The 23,370-nt window shown below is 41.6% G+C and overlaps 3 protein-coding genes and 2 non-coding genes across 6 annotated transcripts; 2 read left to right on the plus strand and 3 right to left on the minus strand.

Moving 5' to 3' along the window:
- Positions 1-2,859: 2,859 nt before the first annotated feature.
- Positions 2,860-4,062, minus strand: LOC102717051 (transcription repressor OFP7-like). The gene has a single exon (XM_006651073.3). The coding sequence runs from the start codon at positions 4,035-4,037 to the stop codon at positions 3,216-3,218; it is 822 nt and encodes a 273-aa protein (XP_006651136.2). The 5' UTR covers positions 4,038-4,062; the 3' UTR covers positions 2,860-3,215.
- A 6,686-nt stretch (positions 4,063-10,748) lies between these two features.
- LOC121054039 lies at positions 10,749-10,836 on the minus strand. Its single transcript, XR_005811506.1, has one exon. It is a non-coding gene; the product is annotated as a small nucleolar RNA R16 (small nucleolar RNA).
- An 82-nt stretch (positions 10,837-10,918) lies between these two features.
- Positions 10,919-11,010, minus strand: LOC121054042. The gene has a single exon (XR_005811509.1). It is a non-coding gene; the product is annotated as a small nucleolar RNA R16 (small nucleolar RNA).
- Positions 11,011-11,936: 926 nt separating this feature from the next.
- On the plus strand, positions 11,937-18,031 carry LOC102704039 (J domain-containing protein required for chloroplast accumulation response 1). 2 transcript variants are annotated; one of them, XM_015835427.2, is made up of 9 exons: positions 11,937-12,410; positions 12,750-13,384; positions 14,308-14,624; positions 14,786-14,909; positions 15,623-15,714; positions 15,942-16,001; positions 16,098-16,175; positions 16,631-16,807; positions 17,494-18,031. In XM_015835427.2, exons 1-9 carry the CDS (start codon positions 12,064-12,066, stop codon positions 17,530-17,532), a joined length of 1,869 nt encoding a protein of 622 aa, XP_015690913.1. In that variant the 5' UTR covers positions 11,937-12,063; the 3' UTR covers positions 17,533-18,031. The 2 variants fall into 2 exon arrangements, with proteins under 2 accessions (XP_015690913.1, XP_006649566.1); XM_006649503.3 differs by having other exon boundaries at positions 14,795-14,909; positions 17,494-18,030.
- Positions 18,032-19,310: 1,279 nt separating this feature from the next.
- Positions 19,311-22,550, plus strand: LOC102704317 (serine--tRNA ligase). The gene is made up of 10 exons (XM_006649504.3): positions 19,311-19,582; positions 19,668-19,738; positions 19,821-19,982; positions 20,312-20,417; positions 20,879-21,072; positions 21,278-21,381; positions 21,455-21,638; positions 21,732-21,911; positions 21,993-22,215; positions 22,322-22,550. The coding sequence occupies exons 1-9, from the start codon at positions 19,432-19,434 to the stop codon at positions 22,200-22,202; spliced, it is 1,362 nt and encodes a 453-aa protein (XP_006649567.1). The 5' UTR covers positions 19,311-19,431; the 3' UTR covers positions 22,203-22,215; positions 22,322-22,550.
- The last annotated feature ends 820 nt before the right edge of the window (positions 22,551-23,370 follow it).

Genomic DNA, 23,370 nt, shown 5'->3' on the forward strand with positions numbered 1-23,370 from the left:
AGTACTTAACTAGCACTTCAGTACAACGACGAGTAGTATGATGGTAGGCATCAGCTGGCAACGGTTTTAAAACGGACAAAAATCCCCGCCATACGATGTACTGTACATACCTCCAGATTTTGATCGTAAAAAGTTTACGTACTCCGAATATTGCTGTACGGTGGCGCATTTCGTTTGAACAGCGAACACGGCCGATCTGCGATCCCTAATTCCCCGTCCTACCAGCGAAATCACTCCGTCGCCCGTTTGCCAAATGCATCCTGAAATTCTGAAACCTCACCACCGCGAAGGGCGGCGACGGGGGGACAAAACATCTACCGAGCACCTGGTCGACGCGCTCGTGCTACGATGTGTATGCAGTGTTCTCTTTTGGATGCATGTATGCTGATGCGTGCCCCGACAAGCAAGAACAAGCGGTACCGGGAAAAAATTGAGCGACACACAGAGAATCCGCACTCTAACAAGGTCAAGGGCGCGCGTGAATAAAGGCCTTTGTTAGTTCCGAGTTTTTTTTCAAAAAACATCACATCGAATCTTTGTACATCTAGATAAAGCATTAATCAAAAAACTAATTACACAGTTACGGAAGAAATCTTGAGATAAATCTTTTGAGCCTAATTAGTTCATGATTAGCCATAAGTGCTACAGTAACCAACATGTGCTAATGATAGATTAGTTAGGCTTAAAAGATTCATCTCGCGGTTTCTAGGTTAGCCGTAAAATTCGTTTTTTTATTGATATCCGAAAATCCTTCCGACATTCAAACATTGATGTGACACTTTTTTAAAAAATTTTTCTTAAAAATTTTTTCTGAATCTAAAAACCACCAAAGACGCTTTGGGATCTTTCTCACGCTTGCAAACGCCCAAGAGTGCTGCATCTCAACTGACTAATGTATGTCGCCTCAAATCATATCACATCAACTGCTTCCCTCTCCTTCTACACAGAACACAGGTCTTTCTGGGTTGATTTTTTAATCATTCTTTTGGGATGGATTAATAGAATGGCGCGGGTTAGCCAGAATGGCGCGCCTTAGCCGGACAATCGAAATTTTTTACGTAACACGTTAAACGTTTGGTTGGTTGTTGGAAGAGATTTTGGATACGAATCAAAAAATAAATTTCACGGTTCGCCTAAAAACTTCCACCATTACACTTCCAAGGTGGTACTAAACCACTACTACACTTTCACTTTTAGGCTACACACATTGCTAACAGATTTCAAACGGGCTACGCGCAGCCCCGTCTCAACCGTGGTGAGGACGTCGCCTGGGGCACGCGACGTCGACTCCCCGGCGAATGGCCTGAGCCAAAGACTGACGTCCCCGAGCTCCGGCGGCCACTGTCACGTTGGATCCGTGGCCACTGCTGGAGGAGGGGGACGAGAGGTAGGGGCGCCGACGGTTGGGGACTGGAGGAGCGGCGCGACGATAAGGGAAGGGGAGGAGCAACGCCAGCGCTAGGGCCGGAGGACGGGAGGAGCAGCGCGGCGGTAGGGGAAGTGGAGGAGTGGTGTGTCGTGTGCGCCTGGGAGGGTGGGGATGGGGTGCGATTGGGTGGGGGTGGGTTTGGATATATTTGTTAGGAATTTTTTAATACAAGGGTTTTTACTGTAAAGATTTATACCATTCAGTAAATAGAAAAAATATGTGGGCTCAAATAGAAAACGTACAGACTAACATGAACTTTTTGTCGGATTAAGTCATTTGCATTATAGAGGATCAATTTTTCTACATGAGGGATCTCATACTAGTTGGATCATGAGGACCCTTCGCGGTGAGGGCATACACAATGCAGTGAGGTGGCGTGTGGATTCGTCAGAAAAAGTTTAAGATTCGCTCTAACTCAGCTCAACTCGTGTCCTTACATAGCTCCTCGTCCCTTCTACAGGGCACACATGCCTTGTTAAGAATCACAACAACTTTTGTTAAATAGAAAGAACAGAACCGTCAGATGAGGGGAGAATGTTGTCAGATGAGGTCTGCCATCGCCGCCGTCGAGGTTGCACGCCGAGGCCCGCCACCGCCGGGAACTCGCCACCGTCGTGGAGGGAGAGCCGCGGACAGGACGCCACATCCGCCGAGGTGAGAGCGTCGCCGAGGAGAGAGCGCCGCCACCGAGAACTCGCAACCACCGGCGGGAGCTCGTCGTCGTCACCGAGGGGAGAACACCGAACACCATAGAAAGACCCTACGAGGCCTGCCATCGCCGCGGGGACGCGACGGACGTCGCCCGCCATCGAGACGCGCCGGTCGCCCCTAGATCTAACGTGGGACGACCGCCGATGGGACTCGCCACCGCGTCGACGCGCCGGCCGTTGAGGGGATCGCTGCCCCCGGGATGCGTCGGCCGTCGAGGTCGCTCCACCGACGAGCAGAACTACGGAGGGAGGAGAGATCGGGAGAGAGTGGAGAGACGTGTGAATCAAAGATAGAGGAGAGCAAGGACACTGGGAAAAAGAAAAGAGAGAGAAATGTTTTGGTAGGATCCACCCGAAGCATTGTGCAATGGGGGACAGGCATCCTATGTGTGGCTTTAATCTACATGGCATGACTTTTTTTTATCTAAGAGCACGGGGTGAAGGTCTTTGCATTGTGTATGCCTTTGAATGGCCTTAGGTCATCCTCAATATAAGTTTTATGGATATGATTACATAAGGTGATATGCTATCTAAAAAGTTTGAAACTAAAATAAAACACCTCTCTCGCTGTATGGTTTCATCTATTGTTATTTCCTAAGTTAAATGCAAGATACAATTTATCTATGTAACCATGCATAGAAGATTTTATCTACATGAAACTTATTTTCACCTTCTATTCGTTACTACTTTGTCGTATCCTTAAAAATATCTATATGGTACTTAGTTTATTTCCATAAAACTTGAGATTGCTTAACAGTGCCACTTCATAGAACAAAGCCTAGATTTTCGAGGGGTACGCATGCACCATTTCGAGAAACAGTGCCAATGCACTCCACTTCACGTTGCATCACATCAAGAGTCACGTTTCTCATTGCCCTACCGCAAAGAGGTGTCAAGCAGTGCAAGAAACCGAGGCACAGAAGATCCAAACAAAAAAAAAAGAACTCGCTACCACTGCTAATTTACATTCGTCTACATATAGATTACATATAATCACAGCTTAGGTACGTCTAGTAGCCAAATACCTCCAATAATCAGTGTAGTATTAGCACTGCGTACGTGTCACGTGCATATTTCTACGGACGATTTGACACGGTTGCGGCCGCCTTGCGGATCGCAGGGTCGGACGTGACAACGCCACGCCGCGACGTCGGGCAAGAGAAGACGGCTTCCCACACATCGCCGAAGGCAGCGACGATGTCGCGGCGGTGGCGCTGGTGGTTGAGCGCCAGGAAGCACCGCAGGAGGCGCTCGAGCCCGTCGGCGTCGTAGATTGCGCGCCCCACCACCATCTCGGCCATGGATTGGCGGAAGTCGGCGCGGGGGTCGTCGGAGCGCTTAATCACCGCGAAGCTCCCGTCCACTACCACCCCGTCCGCCTCGCCGCCGCCGCAGTTCCCGCTCGCGCCGGACGAAGACTCCGTCGTGGTCGACGCCACCAGCGTCTCGGCCTCGCCGCCGACACCGCAGCTGTTCGCGTACGAGTCCTCGTCGCTGGTGAACCACCCACTGTCTCCCGACGACCCGCTCGCCGGGTCCGCCCGACGGTGCAGGCGGTGGTGGTGGCGTCGGCGGGAGCGCCGCAGCCGGCGGCGCGCGTCGATCTTGAGGCGGGGCGTGTGGTCGTCGTCGGTGACCCCAGCGACCTCGATAACGTGCCACTGCGAGCTCTTGAGCCAGCGGTAGGCAGGTGGTCCGCGCGGCGGTGGGATATCGCCGGTAGCGTAATCAGCGGCGCCGCAGCCACCCGGGGGTTGGGGCCGCCGGCGCGGGATACGGCACTGGCCAGCACTGCCGGTGACGACAGACTGGTGGTCGCTGGCGAGGAGGCAGGTGGAGGTGACCACCGCATCCGCCGCGGAGGGGGAGCGGCAGGAGTGGAAGAGTCGCTTGGCCATGGAAGAGGGGCACACGCCGGGAGTCCGGGACGGTGGCGTGGTGGGTAAGGTTGTAAATGAGGGCGGGGCGTTGGCTGACACTGGCTCGCCGGGTGGCCGTGTATATATTGGGAAACGTGTGAGGTCGACGACGAAGGTTGGGTGGACGGGAAGTCAGGAACCGTGGCAATGGGGTCCGGGCGAGATTTATTTTGAGAAATATTATTAATTTAATGAAAAATCATAAAATTAGAGTTCGTTTGTGAAAAATCATAAATTTATCACGAAGTCAAATTGCTGCTGTTCGACAGGGCCCATATGAAATAACCAACTTTCGATAGGTCGTTCGGCTAGGCCCACCACCTAGCGCCGGCCTGTTAAACTGCTGTCGGCCGATAGTACCCTCTCATCTCCCTTGTCGAACTGCTAAGGCCGATTGGGCCCTCCCATCGCTCCTGCTGGATCAATCAGCAGTTCGACAGGTAACTGTCTAGGGCTTGTCGAACTCGTAGCCATCTGATCCTCCTCCTCAGCCGATTGCTGGCCGTTCGATAGGGGTCTATCGTACCGACTGAGAGCTAAATTTACGATTTTTGTGGACGACATTTAATTTTACGATTATTCATTAAAATAATAATATTTCTAAGAAAATTGTCCGAGCGTCCTTCTTTTTGGTGTAGAACTAGGTCTTGGGCTTGGCCTCCTCGAGTCTTTGGGTGGGAAACGGGAAGTGATCGGTGATAGTGACACCATCTTTGAAGTTTCGAATTAATTTTCTACGAAACAACTCTGCAGTATTTAAATTTTATTTCAGTTAATTTGGGAATTTCTTTTTGTCATATTTACCTTTTTAGTCTTTGTAGTTAGATGGTTAATGTATATATACACACTAGTATGATGGCCCGTACATATTGTGCGGCCATTAGTTCTTATCTTTTATTTGTATGAATTATCTCTCTTTTATCTCTTTGTTAGTTATATAGAGAAACAGTAGAACACACCGTGGGTTGTTCTTTTGGGGTATCAGGTAGATTGATCTTCCTCCCTTTCATTTTTTTTTCCTCTTATTTTATCAATTAGTCTCAGAATTTTTAGTCCGTAATAGACAACATGGATGCTACTTTCCTATTAATTTATATATAATAGATTCTTAAGTCCTAAATTATTTTTTGTTTGTAATTATGTCATTTGTTTTTTCCTAAAAAGATAAAAGGTGACTACTCAATCTATTACCTGGAATGGATCTTTTCAATGTTTATTTGTTATTAGAATTAGGATATTTTAACATATCAATTATATCCAGACTATCGTCCTATACCGACACTATACCGACAAGTATTGATAGGACCATCTCCGTATCCGTCATTACCGAGAGAACCATGCATAAAATGGTATTGCTTCTGTATGTCCCGGATAACTAGGTCTTTGCCCATCGCTCAAGTATACTCTTGGTAATACCATTTTACGGATGTGTTGGAAGTTAAATTTGCACTGAAACTTTAAAAGGAGAACAACCTACATCATAATCCGAAGCATCTAGTTTGGCACATGTTAGTATATTAAACCTAAGTTGACTCAACCGTTCCTATCGTTCACTAGTTGGCAAGCCTAAAAGTTACACATCAGCGGCAATTTTCATCATTCTCAAATCTGAAGCCATTCCACCTGTGAGAAAAAAATAGACATCAGAATTTATCACTTAGTGATTAATCCAATATGACTAAAACTACCGCCATGTCACCATATACACAATTAAAACACCGATCAAAACCTCTGCGACAAGTTAGGCTGCGCTCTGTTCGAAAAAGATTGGGGAGAGATAGCACATCAACGCTTACGGTCACACGTTTAAAATATTAAACGTGGTTTAATTATAAAACAAATTTCAGATTTCGTTTGAAAACCATGAGACGAATCTTTTGAGTCTAAGTAATCAGTCATTAGCATATGTTGTTTACTGTAGCACTTATGGCTAATTATGTACTAATTAGACTCAAAAGATTCGTCTCACGATTTCCTCCATAACCGTGTAATTAGTTTTAATGTTCATATATATTTAATGTTTTATTTAGATGTCTAAAGATTCGATATGATCTTTTTAGTAAATTTTTTTTAACTAAACAGGACCTTATAGCTGTACATTTACCTCAAAAAATGAAGTTAGCTGAACATATTTCTATTCTTTACTGGATTAAAATATGGCGTGATTGTTTGGTTTTTTAAGAAAAAACTAGACGATATTTTTTATAAATGAAAACAATTTATGAATGAAACTTTATTTTTTTTTGTTTTTTAGCGATATAAAAGCAAATATTGATAATAAACCATGATAAAAAAAATTAAAAATTAACTTAGAATTAAGGTTAAAAAATGGGCTGCCGTATGTTTTCATGCTTTATTGGATTATAAATGCATCAATCTTAAATCTTCAGGGTTGAATTCAACTTTTTCAAACATTAATATACCCAGTATCTTGAATTATTTTACGCACAAGGGTGTAGTGCCAGACCAAAGAATTGTGAAAGCAATGTATCCTAAGCAATTGATGCTTCCATACTCCCGTGCAGCTTGTAGCTGGATTCGTGCACGACACACAAAAAATTGGGCCAGAGGCCAGAGTATACACTAGGCCTCGGGCAGTTGCCAAAAATTTTTGAAAAAGCATCACGTCAAATGTTTAATCCGATGTTGAAAAGTATTTTTAGACACGAATAAAAAATAAAATTTAGATTTCACCTAGAAACCGCGAGGTTGATCTTTTGAGTCTAATTAATCCGTCATTAGCACATGTTGGTTACTGTAACACTTATGGCTAATCATGTTCTTATTAGGCTCAAAAGATTCGTCTCACGATTTCCTCAATACCTGTGTAATTAGTTTTAATGTTCATGTATATTTAGTGTTTCATTTAGATGTCTAAAGACTCGATGTGATATTTTTGGAACTAAACATGGCCTAAACAAAACTTTTGACCTTTGGTTTCTATGCCTAGAGTTTGAACATCCGTATTATTTAATTTTTTTAAGAAATTAAAAAATAATCACATGTAGAGTACTATTTATGATTTATCATCTAATAAAAACAAAAATGTTAATCACAAAAAAATTTAAATAAAACAAAGAGTCAAATATTATAGGTAAAAATAAAAAAATAGTTTATTTTGGGATAGAGGAAGTACTTAACAATATTTAACAGTATTGGGAAGATTGTTTTTCCTACTGCACTGCAGTCTCCGATCGCTCTGGCGCACAAGAAGCGTGTGTCTGATATTCAACGTCCTCTGCCTGCTCCTCCACTGTTTTTGTGTCAGTGAGCGTAGCATCGTGCAACACTGCAACTCGTGCGATTTTCAGTTCTTTAGGCCCGCACAGTATTTGCGACGAATAATACTCTCCTTAACCCATTTCACAAATTTTTTCTCTAAAATTGAAACACGAATCCTTTTGTCATCAGGTGTGCCGTGTGCCTCACCATCCAGCATCCACGGCTTTCACTCCAGCTTGTCCGGACAGACGCGAAACTGACGGGCGCACGGACCGCTCCGCGTGTCGCCGGCTCCTCAGTGAGGCGGCAGCAAATCATCTCAGTTGTGCGGGAGATTTCGAAATTTAAGGCTTCCGTTACGCATGTCCTAACTCCTAAGATCTCGTCATAAATCTTCTTCTCAACATGTCGCCCAACGCAGCTGCGGCGCGGAGCGCGGACGAAGAAGGGGACGCATCGCATGGACGACACCTGCGCTCGCAGACGGCAGAGCTCGCTCAGCTCGTATACCCGCGCAGCGCGCCGCGCGTGGCCGCACCCACCTCGCTCTGGTCAGAACTCAGACGCGGCCCGGGGCGGGGGCCGGACCGCAACCTGCAAACACACGCAGACACGCTGCGACCTAGTACACACACAAAAACACGGTGGATTTGATCGGAGCAGGTGGGGGGGGGGGGGGGTACCGCGTGTGCGTGGCTGCGTGCGGATGCGGCCCCTGACCTGTCTTGGCGCGCCTGTGTTTGTTCGTGCGCGCTTGTCGCGTTCGTGTAGTCGCGCCGGGGCGGTTCTCCAAGTGGATAGAGCAGGTCAGCTGGATGCTACTCGAGGTCTTCCTTCCTTCGGGGTCTCTGGCTCTCTGCCACTGGTTCGATCTGATCTGATTGTACGACGAGAGACGGGGTCAATACCGGATTCCAGGCTGCGGCATGAGAACCACGGTGGGCTAGCACGCTTTTACCCGATTTCCAGCAATTACTATTCTATTTTTTAGATTTAGGGGATGTTTAATTGGTGAAATAAAAATTTTTGCATGTTATATCAAACATTTGATCGAATATCGAAAAAGGTTTCCAGAGAATGAAAAAATAAATTTTACGGCTGGCCCATAAACCGCGAGACAAATCTTTTAAGTCTAATTAATCTGTTATTAGCGCATGTAAGTTACTGTAACTAAATTTTTGAACACGTAAATAACATTAAATATAGATAAACCAAAAAACTAATTGCACAGTTACGGAAGAAATCTTAAGATGTATCTTTTGAGCCTAATTAATCCATGATTAGCCATAAGTGCTACAGTAACCAACATATCCTAACGACGGATTAATTAAGCTCAATATTGTCTCACGGTTTCTAGGCTAGCCGTGAAATTTGTTTTGTCATTCGTGTCCGAAAACCCCTTTCGATATCCGAATCAAACATTTAACTTGATACTTGTTTTAAAAATTTTCTCAATCTTTGTTGTAGTGTCTGTCAATGTTGGAGTTTCGAGGTTAGCTGTCGTATCAGATAGGATCGGTCCTGTGCGGATCAGTTCGAAGTATCTTCCATGCAAGCGCAACCAACAGGATTCATCTTCACATCGGTAGGGTGTTCTCCCAATAATTGTATCAGCACCTGATAAACCTTCACATCTTGTACCCTCCGAAAAAGTTTCAGCCCACTTGGGATGAAGGAAGGCCCTAGGGTGGGCCAACTTCGGCCAGAGTGGCTAGTGTAATAACTGGGCCAACAAATTGACGCTTGATCAGTGTGATAACTGGCCCAAGAAAATGCAGGCGATCTGCTTCTCTTGCTGCCCCCACTCACGACGACGCTAATGACATCAGCGCCATCATCTAAGTAATAACATTAATAATGTTATGTTCATATGACAAAAGTACAGCGCTAATCTATTTGGCACCATCCTATACAACGACGATGGCATGATAAAAAAATTCATTTGTATAATAAGTTCTTTAGCGGTCTATTTATAAAATAAGTTTTTTAAAAGGACCAAAATGTCAAAATTCTAGGGCATATAAGTTTCATACCCTGATTTTTAGGACTAATATTGATTTTACCCATTCTTTTTTAGGTTTTTTGTTGTTGCCTTTTTCTTACCGAATGAATCGTTTGCCCTTATTTTTGATGAAAGTTATGTTAACCATTAGTTTACCTATATATTTAGTTTAAAAAATAAAAGACTTAATTCCTAAAATAATTAATGACGAAATTACCCCTATTTAAAAAATTAAAGTTTTTAAACATGTCATTTGAATTAATAATATATTGCTTTTGTATATTTCTATGAAACTTATAATTTTTTTTAAAAAAAATTGACATGGTTTTAAAACTGAAATATTTTTAAAAAATTACAAGTTTTTAAACATGCCATTTGAATTAATAATATATTATTTTTTATATTTAATAGAGGGTAACAACACAAATGACTTAAAAAAAGATCAAAATAATATTCTCGTGTATAAGCAAAATAATCCTTTAACATGTCATTTAAACACCGTTAGTCATTCCATCCAAAGAAGGGGAAACTGGTTCGTTCAATTAAAAAAGTAAATGCAAAAACAAAAACCAAATAAAAAAGAATGAAATCAGTATTAAAACCTGAAACAAGAAAAAAGTTTTATTAGCATTTATAAAAATCTAGAGGCCAAAATATCATATGTTTCGGGACAAGCTTGGTTGTTAGATTCTGGCTTGTCATTCTGTACCAGGTTGGAGACTCTAGTAGATTGTGAATTTGGGATGACTCCAGTAGACTCTAGTAGAGTAGTAGATTGTGAATTTACATAAGGAAAATGCTATACACACGGTTCGATTCGATGTGATCCCTACCCTTTTTAGGGGTTGAAAATGCTCTAAACATTATGCTTGTGATTTTGGACGTCACTATACCTAAAAATGGAACTGAAATAGTGCTACTTTATGTCATAGCTGTTATAGTGTACAAGTGGAGTTTCTAAGAACCCATGAATAAGTGCTAATGCCACAAAACAACGTAAAAAAAATTGCAGGAAACCACGAGAATGTTGAAACCAAAGTTATCAGGAGACAGATAAAATCTCCAACAGAAATCTTAGTGTTGCTTCGGAGTCGGAGGTAGCAGGCTTTCTGTTTACAGAATAGTATCGGCCAAAAAATTTTAGTCAGATTTGTACTTAAGAATAGTAGATTTAGGACCAACTCATCCTTTACACGATTATCAAATCCTGTCCTAGATAGATTCATTTTGGCACACAGAGGGTGTACTTGCTTAAATACCAATGCAAACTTTCCAAATTCAGTGCCATTGTCAACTTACAATTGTACACATCCAATACTCTTTGAATTGAGGTTGACACTCTAGCTAAACAGAGTTCATTGATAATTTGGTATGCTTGGAGAAATCAAAACCGGATCAAGACGATCCCAACCATGCTGCAACGCACAGTTCGAAGCTGATGACGAAAGAGAACGCACGATGGGTGTCATGGCATCAGATAATAAGCGGAGATGTTGGTCCACACATCAAAGATTCGGTGTGTAGGATAAGATTGTATTCACATCATTTGCCACCATTTGACATATACTAAAATTCATAAAAATTTGCAAAGACGGGGCTAAGCATTTCTAAAGAAGAAAAACGACACTTCGTGATGAGAGGCATCAGATAATAAGCGGAGATTATTGGTCCACACATGGAAAAATCCAATGAGTGTCTAGCATATATATTTTCACATCACTTGCCTGCAGGATGTAAAACATGATCGATCTATTCATAATCATAACAAAAAGCAAAATTTAAAACTGATTTGTGAAGAGGAAATTTCGATTAAACCATTTGACGCCAGAGCAATGCAAACTGCTGCAAAGGGTTGGTAAGTTAACCGTGTCGATATTCGCACCGGCTTGCTCTCCCCAGATTGATTTATGCCAATCTAAAGAAAGAAGGTAAGCCAAATGCCAATATAATCAAACAATAATAGCAGAAAAAAAGAGAAGAGTTGTTCAGAGCTCAGAATGATGCATAAAACAATCACAGACAATGATCTCAGATGTCCAGACATAGAAATAATTAAGCATCATCATCACAGCACCAATCCTCAAGATAGATGGGATACGAAGGAAGAGACAATGAAGTTGATCGAACAGGAGGTGTTTCTTTCCTCTCAGATGCCAACCCAGAGGGAAGGCATGGAAATTGCAGACATATCAACACGGCATCAGTTCAGACCGCCCGTCTGCTTGTATTCTCTTCATCGGGAAAGATTCAAACCACCCGAGCTTAGAAACAAACCAGAGATAATACCACTTGGAAAACACATCAACAGATAGAATTCAATCTAGACCAGGGAGGAGGAGCACAAGCCGCCGTCGACGACGAGGAAGAAGAAGATGGAAGTATGCGGCGGCGGTGCTGTTGAGGGGGGTGGGGTATATAGACGAGGGGGGAATTAGGGTTTCTTCTCGAGATGGGCTAAAAGCCCAAATAGGAGAGGCGGAGTAGGCCGGCGGTTGAATTGGGCCTATTACGAAGTTGGGCTTTCTCCGAGGAGATAGCACCCTACCGCATGGCGCGAAAATGACTTGTGTGAGGAGGAGAGCGCCGCCGCAACGGGACAAGCAAATCCCGGCCGCCGATGGGGTGGGGGCGGGGGCGCTGGCGCCGCCGCAAAAACCGCAGCCACTCGAAATTCCAAGCGCCGCTCCCCGCCACAAGTCCGCGCCTCCTCCTCCTCGCCGTCGGCCACCACCGGCTCGAAGCAATCGCCACCGCGGTGCTTCGGGAGAGCGCTAGGGCAGCATGGCCGGCGCTCCGCCGGCGGCGGAGCGCCCGCCAAGGCCCGACGTCGACTTCGCCGACGTCTTCGGCGGACCGCCCCGCCGCTCGTCGGGGCACGACAGCCTGAGGCGCTCGTCGATGGACTCGTCGTTCGGCTCGGCGACGCGGACGCGGAGCGGGCCAGAGGAGAGGCCCGTGTTCGGGGAGCGTACGAGCTCCGACCGGAGGAGGCAGCTCGGGGCGGAATTCTACAAGGACATATTCGCCGGGAACGAGTCGATGTCACCGAGGCGGGGCGGCGCGGCCGGGGATCTGGATGTGTTTGGCGCGCAGGTGTCACCCGGTTCCACCAGCCGCGTGCGTTCGAGGTACTTGACCAGTTTTTCAGTGAAGTGATGTGAGCAATTGTAGCGAGTTGTTATGGGATCCTCTCTCTAACCAGGGTAAATTTAGTTTAACAAATTTGTGCCTACCCTCTGTTTTGATAGTTCGAAACTCATGAATGATGCAATGTGTGCCTATCCTCTTCTTTGATAGATCTAAACTCATGGATGATGCTTGTTACTTGTCGATCAAAAACTTATATACATAGGAAAGATATACTTACTTGCTATTATCTGATCAGATGTTCTAAATTTTATCTTCACATAGACATGCACACACCTGTTGATTACATAATGTTTTGCGTTTTTATTTACTTATTTCAGCTTCTCCATGAAGTTCAACGGAGGCATCGACAGTTCAGTCCCTACTTCTCCTTCTCGGCATACACCCAACAGAAACGACGATGGGGTATCCTATGCTTACAGCGTTCCAACTTCACCCAATTCATCCATGAACAGCTTTCTAGCTCAAGGAGCACACCAACAAGATTCCACAAAGAATCCTTCTTCATGGCATCGCTATGCCTTCTTATCCCGGTTTCGCTCTAACAGTGGAGATAAGGACACCTCCAATTATGTCAGCTCCATGGATAGTGAGCGTGAAGGGACTCATGTTAGCTTGGAAAATAGCATTGACAATAACAAGTTCCATTTTTCATTCTATAAGTGGGGAGGGAAAGGTGCCATTTTGGTACTGCCAACTAATGCACAAGAAAGTGCTGGCGATATTGTTGGTGCGAGGAGTTTCCCTCAAGTGATTGTGCAGGGTATCGACCTAATTGATGAAGAAGAAGACAACACGTCAACTGCCACTGGAGCATCAAAGAGTCAGACTGATTATGAAGAGTACAAGTCTGGGAAAGAATATGGCTTGTTAAGTGCACACTTAAAAGCGAAGGATGGAGCCCTTCCTTTAGTTTTTGATGAATACTTTCAAGCCAATAAAGCTGAAGAAACAGGTACCCTTTTATTTAGAGTGCTGTGCATGCACATTCTATTATCGAAGCATATTGTTCGCAGCTATAACATCAAATATATCTGTCCTAAACATACTTTTTTATTTTTTACGTTCTATCAAAGTTTTTCTTTGCTAAGACGTGCAACACCAAGGGAGCTCTTTACTTTCCTTTTTGTCAAAATGTTCTTACACTTTTCTCATTGTAAAGTGAAGCTTGTACGTAGCTGCTCTTCTTAACTTAAAGAGTTTCTTTATCATCCTTAAAAAGGTACCTCAGGTACCACCTTTTTAGTGTAAAAAGTGTGGTACCTTGAGGTACCAAAAATTTGTATTAAAATTCTTAATATCTGAAGGTACTTTTCAAGGATAATAAATAAACCCTAGCTTAAAACACCAGGTATTGCTGGTTCGGTTTTAAAAAAGAAACATATCTTTTTGGACATTAGTTGATTTGTAGTAGTATCAAAAGAGAAGTAGATGGTCTCTATTTGTTTTTCATTCAAATCATTAACTTTCATATCGAAAAAGAGTGTGCCTTTTGCATACAATTATGAATTATTATTTGCATGTTTTTAATGTGAATCTGTAAATGAATGTATTAATGCTGAGACAACTTTCCGGTGCATTTTACTGATAGTATTATACTACCAGTAGAACTAATCTTGGCCATCGATTAAAAAGAATATTTTTGTACTTTATTAATTAATTGATTAGCAGTATTTTGTAATTTTGTTTTTTGGTAATAAAAATCATAATAAAAAGTACGATATTACTCATTCAAATTTCTACTACATCAAGTATTATTGGTGGTATAATTTAATCGCAGTCGTCCGATAAAAATAGATCAATGGTGTGGATTAAATTTTACTGCCAGTAAAATACACCGGAGTTAGCCACATTAATGCTATTGTGATTTGTTTGCAGGAACAAAACACAGCACTGATAATACAAAGAACAGTGTATTAGGATCTAGCCCCAGCTCTAAAAGTTCTCGATCACCTTCAGGAGAGAAAAGTCGTGGCAGCAGAGTGAAAGGAAAAGTAAAGGGCTTCATGAAAATATTTAGTCCTGAGAGTTCACCGAAGCTCAAAGGAACACGTCAATCTCTAGATCGGACATACAAAAATGGAAGCAAAAGTGGAGTTGATGATAAATTTAGCTTGTCCAATTCGGCGGTTGATGAGGATGTTAGAACAGCTAATATGAGCAATCGGAACGTGTTCCCTCCTGCACCTTCTCCAGTAAGTTGACTCAGAAGTCAGGATGATCTAAGACCTGTATAATTCTGTGAATACTGGTCAATTTCTGAATTATAATTCTGTGGTTTATTTTGTGAGTACTTTCTTCAATAGATAGGTGGTATATTAGAAATAAATATACACCTATTGGACTAATCTTTCAGTGGGTCCAGATCAGCGAAGTCCAAGACAGGGCGGTGATACCGGTTTTTACAGTGGATAATGAAAAGCAAAGAAGGGCAGAAAATTGTTTTGGAACAAAAGAAGTTACACCTCCCTCTTCGGATGGTAAGCTAAGCATACCTGTGAATGAATTAAGATAGTTTCGTTCATTTCTTGAAAGAACTGTAACAACAGAAGTACAAAACCATTGCCATGTTCTGTTAGAATGTTAGTCTTAAAACCTCATTCAAGTCATTCTTAACCTCTTCATGCTTGTGTTAATTATTTGGTGACTTAGCGTGTGTTTGGTTTGGAGACAAGGTGGAGCGGGTTAGCTCTATCCTGTTTTTAGAATGGGATGGTCCCAACTATCTAATTTGCATGAGTCATGTGATAGTCATGTATTTTGAGTGATGAGATGCATGTCAGCGAGAGATCGCGGGAGTGGGTTGGATTGGTCCACCAGTTTTTAAGGATAAGCCTGCCCCAGATCCCAGGGGATATTCCCCCTTTATGGATGATCCGGTTCCACCTGTCCCTGAACCAAACACCCTAAAAAGTGGTCTCGTCCCGTACTCCCCTCCCATCACACCCTATCAGATGAACCAAACACATGCTTACTGCTGATTATATTTGCAGCAGTCACATTATAGTAACAGGATTATGGTAGAATAGTTTTTTTTCATGTTTATTCTGTTGGTTTCTTTCTCTGAAAATTCGTTTTTAAGATCATGTTTTTCTATTATTGGTGTCATCATTTGTTTTCTGAAACTAGTGTTGCTTGTGCAATATTCAATAGTAACAGATACACTATTTCTTCTTCTTCTTCTGTTTGCTAGAGTTAGTTGATGCCCAAACAAAATATATGGTGGGTGAGGGTGAAACAACAGAACGCTCAGAAGGTCCAGTTGAAGATATTGAAGAATGTGTGGTACGTCGTACGTGCAAAGTCTTTATATGCTAGGTCTAAACAAATGTGAAAATTGGTCTACCTACTAAACAAAGTGTAACACAGTTAACTTGTCGACCAAAGCTGCATCCATTTATTGATATTTGGCCTGTATTTCTTATTACATCGCAACTTTGTTTGTCACTATATATTATTTGCCTAACCTTATAATTGTATATATCATCATGTGTTTTTTTAATATAAATTAGGTTGAGGATGTATGTGAAGATCTTATTCTTCGTAATAACGAGGAAAAAGAGCAAATAAAGGTAGTTCACATAACCTGAATTGAAGTGGCAATGTGTCACTCCTTTCCCATTACCTTTCTTTTCCAATTCTAAACTTTCTTGCTCATTTCAATGTAGATATCTGAATACAAAATCCGGGAATGGTCAAAGGGAAAAGAAGGAAACATTAGGTCATTGCTTTCTACACTGCAATATGTGAGTGCAAGAACATCTTTTGTTTTAGCCCCATCTTTTCGCTTTTGTTTATGCTTATAAGTCAAAAATTAAATTTTCAACCTTAAATTTGGAGTATATATTATGGTTTTTTCATCGTAGTTTATTTATCAGTCTTTGCTTTTAGATCGCTAATAACACATATATAAAAATTGTATTCTTAAATTAGTTTTTATTTACAAATATGTCGTTTGACTTTTTTCATGAAAAAGCCAAACAACCACCCCACCCCCCTCTATGATTTCACAGTATATGCTAACAGTTTCTGATAGCAATGTTTCAACTTTCAAGCCCACATCTCGTCTGGATTCATTAACTCTTTTTTTTCCCTACCTTTGTTAAATTTTTTCTCTTGCTCCTATTTTGTTAATCACTTTGGGGTAGGATATCATGACACCTGTGTTTTTATTTTTTGTTAACTTCTTGTGCTTCTTTAGGTACTATGGCCTGAGAGTGGATGGAAACCAGTCCCTCTTGTTGATATAATTGAGGGAGCAGCTGTTAAGAAAGCCTATCAGAAGGCATTGTTATGCCTTCATCCAGATAAGTTGCAACAACGAGGAGTTGCTATGCATCAGAAGTATATAGCAGAAAAGGTTTTTGACATTCTACAGGTAATCTGGATTTATCCCAAATACATTTTTCTGGCTGAATGAGTTCACAGCGAGTAATTGGTTAAGTTTATGCTACGAGTTTTTTTAACATTCTTGAAAAAGTACCTGAAGGTACTACATTTTTTAGTGTAAATTTTTGATACGCTGAGGTACCATAATTTTGCATCAAAATTATCAAAATTATGGTATTTCAAGATATTTTTAAAGGATGATTAAAAAACTCATATGCTATAATTATATAGCAGATCTGATATCATGCTGTTTTACTGAGGTTGTGTTTTGTGCGTTTTTCCTTATGGGATTATGAGTGGTCCTCAGAATTATCTCAAATGTTATCCATTGAAAGCTACTGGTGGCCTAGTTTTAAGCTTTTTTTCCTCTTTGTTTCATATTGTAAGACTTTCTAATATTATCCAGATTTATATTTATGCTAATGAATCTAGAAACATATATAAATCATGTACAACGGTCAATGGATCAATCTAGGGGTGACAAGTCTTGCAATATGGAACATGGGGTACCTATTTGATATTAGACGGGTTACAGGTGTTACTTGTCCTTTTCCTTTTCGAGTCGATTTCCTACCATGTAATTCTGTGATTGCTGCGAGTTTCAGTGATAGTTAAGAAAAAAATGTGGGGATTTTTGTTAAATAATTGACACATCTTCTCCCTGTTTTCTTGCAGGAGGCATGGAAAGAATTCAATACGGTCACTTTCGGATAGTATCCCATTGCTTTGATCGTTGCTTCGGCTCTATCATTCAGATATGGTGCTTGCTATTGTCGGCTTCAGTGTAAAGAAACAGCCTATGGTAATGCCAAGATCCCGTTGGATAGGGTTATACATGGTGGTGAATTTAGCCAGGTAGTAGACATGGAAGGCCATGTCCTTCGGTATTCAATAGTGCAAAGAAATTCTTTTGAGGTATCGCAGGCCTCTAGCTAGCAGTCTGGTGAATTGCACTGTGTGAATTTGCCCTTTTTTCTTATAAATGTAAATAATTAGAAAGCAACAGTTCAGATAAGTATGCCCACTGTACAAATTCTTCGGTTGTGGGTTTGTGGCAAATAAACTGGTGTATCCAGAGGATTGAAATTGTATAAATGGTACGTGAGACTTGGTTCTTGCCTGACCACTAGGGTCATGTAATAATTTTTCCAAGTGCGTTGACAGGTTACTCGTGAGGCTGAGAGGTCAGAAGCCCTCGTATATTGCATGTTATGAGCGTGCCCGACAACTCATTTATTTCATACTTCATGTATAAAATAGAGGATAATAGGTAAAAAAATGTGGGATAGGATAAAAAAATATGGTATAGTAGTTTCTCCAACACATTCTTCATTTTTAACCATAATCCATATGATAAAAGAGAAACTCTAAATAGGGACATAGGAATATTTTTTAAATAGTACGGAGTATATGTTTAATGAGAAATGAGTACTACCTTCGTTTCGTAATGTAAGATGTTTGGTTTTTTTGTTTGATCAATTTATTCAAAAATTTAGTATAAATATAAAAAATGACAAGTCGTGCTTAAAGCTCTTTTAATAATAAAGTAAGTCACGAGTAAAATAAATAATATTTCTATAATTTTTAAAGTAAGACAAATAGTCAAACATTGCAAGTAAAAAAGTCAAACATCTTATATTTTATATTATAAAATAGAAGTAGTAGTTAATATATTAATAAAATATAGTTATGTGGGATATGGATGATGTATAATCTGCCGGAGTATGTGAAGGAGAGGTATTTTTTTATTTTAAGCTATTCAAATAAAGATATAGATAACTAAAGTTGAATGAGCTATTGGTTTGTATGTTTTTGTTTTGATTTGACAAGCTCACTTTTATTTTGTGGTTTTCAGAAACTAATTCTTAAAAGCGATTGTGGATTTGGCTTTTGACACGAAAGTATTTTCTACATATAGGTTTAGAACATCATCGCTCACAATCCACAAAAAGCAGCTGCATACCAGCTGTTTTGGTTATGAAAAACCGCCTCTATAATCAAGTTTTTTGCGGCTTTATTATATTCTAGGTGCAGAATCCAGAGTAAAACACAGATTGTTGACAGGAAGTCATACATCATCCACTGGTCCTAAGGTTATCACCAAGCGGCAACTGGGGCAAGGATGAACAAGTGTATTGCATTTTCGGTTCCTTATTCAATTGAGAAATTTGCAACCGTGACATTATGATTTTACAAAGTTAGAGATATATCACTAGTATCTCAATAACATATAGAATACATAAGTCAATGACATGTAGACCAGGATGACATATCTAAGATTTTACAAAATTATAATGACATCCTTACCATTTTCCCTATTCAATTTGATCCACTTGGTTCATGCAAAAAAAAACACTTTTTTCAATTTAAAGTATGGTTGCTAGCCCAACTTGGGCCCATCCTAGCGGTTTGGGGCTTTGGGTTGGGCCTGTTTCTGTTTGGAGAGTCCATAAAAGTCAAACCCATGGGCAAAATACTGGAGGCCACGCAAGTTGCAAAAACCCTCCTCACTCAGTCTCGTCTACCCTTTCCTCTCTGGCTCTCTGCTCCTCGCCGCCGCCGCCGCAGCATCTCCACCGGTCGGACGCCTTCTCCCCTCGCCGGCGCGCGAAGATGCTGGACATCAACCTCTTCCGCACGGAGAAGGGCGGCGACCCGGAGCTGATCCGCAAGTCGCAGCTCAGCCGCTCCACCCCCGAGTCCGCCGCCGCCAACGTCGCGCTCGTCGACGAGGTCATCGCACTCGACGACCAGTGGCGCCAGAGTAAGGGCTTCTTCTCTCTTGGACCGCTCGAGCTCTTCCAGATCCGCGGTTCCTGACCATAGGTGTGTCCTTGTTCGCCCCGCAGGGCAGTTCGAGCTCGATAAAATCCGGCAGGAGCTCAACAAAACCAGCAAGGAAATCGGCAAGCTCAAGGCTGTAAGTTCTTCTCGATTTGTTAGTTTTTTGTGGGTCTTTGATTTGCATCATTGCATGTGATGGTGGGCAATCTGCTGTGCAGAAAAAGCAGGATGCAACGGCTCTGATTCAGAGCACGGAAGAAATTAAAAAGAGGTTGGCTGCCAAAGAGACTGAGGTGCAGGAGGCCAAGGGCACACTCGATGCCAAGCTCGTGACGATTGGAAACGTTGTGCATGAATCCGTCCCTGTCAGCGACGACGAGGTGAGTGAAAAGCTTAGATTTCGTGTCTGTACAGATAATAAGCACGGTTTTGGTTTGTTAAGTTAGGAATGCAGAGGTTTTCCCAGCACTTGTCAATGGTAATGCAGAGATAATAGAAAAGAAAGCCGCAAACTCTTTACTTTGTGGATTAGGATTTTTTTTTGCTATTGCATCTAATGATGACTTAGTAATACGTGTTGCAACCTTGCATTGATTTGAGATAGTTTGGGTTCATCCGATCATGGTTGTTCCAATTGTAGAAATGTGACAGTTGCCCTGAATTCCTCTAAACTTATGTACGTATATGAAGAGATCGAACCATTTTTCAGGCAAACAATTTAATCGTACGGACATGGGGAGAGAGGAGGTTGGAGGGGAACTTGAAGAATCATGTGGATCTTTGTAAGATGCTGGACATTGTAGCTTTGGAGAAAGGTATGTGCTAAAATAATATCTTGTTTGAATTACTTCAATTCTAAAATGGTTGAATGGTTTTTTTGGTTTATTCAAAGTTCAAGCCCTTTTTCTCACTGATAGTTGTCAGAATAACTTGTTTCTGCCTGAGGTTCCATTACAGTTGCCTGTGGTTTTGTTCTTCTTTTGTTATAATCTGCAGCCAATATAGTATAGAGTTATATGTGAAGATATGGTCAATTGCTTGTCCGTGCTTTTCTCTTTGGGTAGACTTCCATTTTGGACGTGTGACCCATTGGACTATCTAGGAATGAATAGACTCTTTGAGTATAAAAAGCTAACACCTTAGCATGATTGTTGTTTAACCATATGTATAATTTCTCTTTGATTAAAATTTAAAGGCTCTCTGATCTATTCACATAACACCACTGTTGTCATCCGTTCTCTCAAATTTATAGGTTACTGCTATCCAATTTTTGCAGGTGCTGATGTAGCCGGTGGAAGGGGTTACTATCTAAAGGATGAAGGTGTCCTGCTGAACTTGGCATTGATAAATTTTGGTCTTGCTTTTCTGAGAAAGCGAGGTTTCAAGCCAATGCAAACACCTTTTTTCATGAGAAAAGAGACTATGGGAAAATGTGCCCAATTGGCCCAATTTGATGAAGAGCTTTACAAGGCAAGGCAAATAAAACTCTAGCTTTATACATATTATGCTCTTAATGAGAATTGTAGTTGTGGCTTTTGCTCTTCTGTGTTCATAAATCTGCAATAATCAGCATAGAAATAATACATTTATTCTGATCAAGTGTAATTTTAGTGGTATGGGGTCCCTTTTTCCCCTTTAATTTAACATGTTCATAACAAGTAGTTGCATTCGACAGCTAACAGGTGATGGAGAGGAAAAGTATCTCATAGCTACATCTGAGCAACCACTATGCGCGTATCATCTAGGTGATCGGATATATCCTGCTGAATTGCCAATTAGGTGGGTAATGTCTACGTTGAGTTAGTTCCGTTTGGTTGATATGTGCAGTTTGATGATAACTTTGCTTGTTTAGATATGCTGGATACTCCACCTGCTTCCGTAAAGAAGCTGGTTCACATGGAAGGGACACGGCTGGCATCTTCAGAGTCCACCAATTTGAAAAGATCGAGCAATTCTGTGTTACAAGTCCGAATGACAATGAATCCTGGGTGATGCATGAAGAGATGATTAAAAATTCAGAAGATTTCTACAAGGAGGTAGACAGAAGCTTTACACAACATCTTAAGCGCCTTGTTGCACCCTAAACAATATTTTGATGCCAAACCATTTCTCTATTGTCCATCATGCAGATTGGACTACCGTATCAAATTGTCTCTATTGTGTCTGGTGCTCTTAATGATGCTGCGGCTAAAAAGTATGATTTAGAAGCATGGTTCCCAGCATCAAAAACCTTCAGGGAATTAGTGTCCTGCTCAAACTGCACAGATTATCAAGCAAGGAGACTTGGAATAGGCTATGGCCAGAAAAAGGTATCATTTCCCTTGGATGCTGGTAATCACATTATCTAACAAGATGTTGGTTATCGCCACTGATTAATGTTCAATATGCAGAATGACGAGCAATCCAAGCAATTTGTTCATATGCTGAACTCAACATTGACTGCCACTGAGAGGACCCTTTGTTGTATTCTGGAGAATTTCCAGAAGGAGAATGGTGTCGAAGTTCCAAAGGCATTGCAGCCCTACATGGGTGGAATCGAGTTCCTTCCTTTCAAGCAGCCTCTAGATAGCAAACAAGTTGCTCGACTCCAAATCAAATAGTCTAAAGTCAGAGGTCTGTCTCTACCTCCCCCAAGTCTCAATACCCATTCAGCACACGTGTAAAACCATAATCTGTTTTTTTTTAGAAAAAATAAAAGAATTGGGTCTTCTCTTGACAGGGAAATGCAGTCCGAGCTAGACGAGGGATCAAAAAAAATCTTGCTTGCAGACACTACTAGATATGATCCATCCTTCAAAAAAGTGTGTAGTTCAAAATTTGTAGCAATGATGATAACGTTACAGTTTGGCACATTGTCTGATTATGTACTTGCACACTGACATTCCATAGGATGTCTGGCAATCCTGGAATCTCCGCTTAATTTACCATAAGATGTTATTTTCAATTCATGGCCTTTGATGCTTATACTAATTTGTTGCATACAGTACCGATATTATTGATATTACTGCTAGTCTGGATCTTTGTTCTCCGGCTTGTTCTGGCTAATCAAGTGTCACCTGTTTACACTGTCTACCCCTCGCCGTAGCTTTCTGTTGCGTTGTCACCAAGCTGTGTTTTTTGTTGTTGTTGTTGTTGTGTCACCAGTCACCACCTCCATCGGAGAGGTGCCTGTGCTGTCAATCAATGCCAGCGGCTAGCCGAGCAAATTCATGGTGGGTACTGTAATTTCACCGCCTGCTCCTGGAGGATTGGTTGCTTTCTTGCAGTGGCTCTGTGATTTAGCATCTTGTTTTGGTGCTGTTGGTTGCAGAGAAATGTGTTGTAAATGGGATGGATGGACGAGGGTTGAAATATCTGTGAAGCGAGCAAGGAAACGCATATCCTTGTATGCATGAACTGGGGCGTGAATCAAAACTGTCAATGCTGAATTCCCAGAAGAATTTAGGAGCACGAGAAAGCATGAAAAACGCTTGGATGATTGATAGGTTTGCCTGTTTGAGTGCCGACTGTTTTGAGTCCTGTTTCTCTAAAACTTCAGGCATTCACTGAATTTCCAAGAGGTTGGGGCTCTTGCTAACTCTCCTTTAAAATATGCATGTATTATGCCATTTCTTAGGAATTTTATAAGATTTGAGAAATTTCAATCATTTGTTTCAAAGAGCTGTGTAGAAAAATTCCGATAGCATTTGAATCCTACAAAATTCGTACAGCCTTTAATTCAAAGGGATAAGTTCCAAACTTTTCTATACACAGAGGAATAGAACTAGA

This window comes from Oryza brachyantha, chromosome 3 (genome assembly GCF_000231095.2).
Source record: "Oryza brachyantha chromosome 3, ObraRS2, whole genome shotgun sequence".
NCBI classification, from domain to species: Eukaryota; Viridiplantae; Streptophyta; class Magnoliopsida; order Poales; family Poaceae; genus Oryza; species Oryza brachyantha.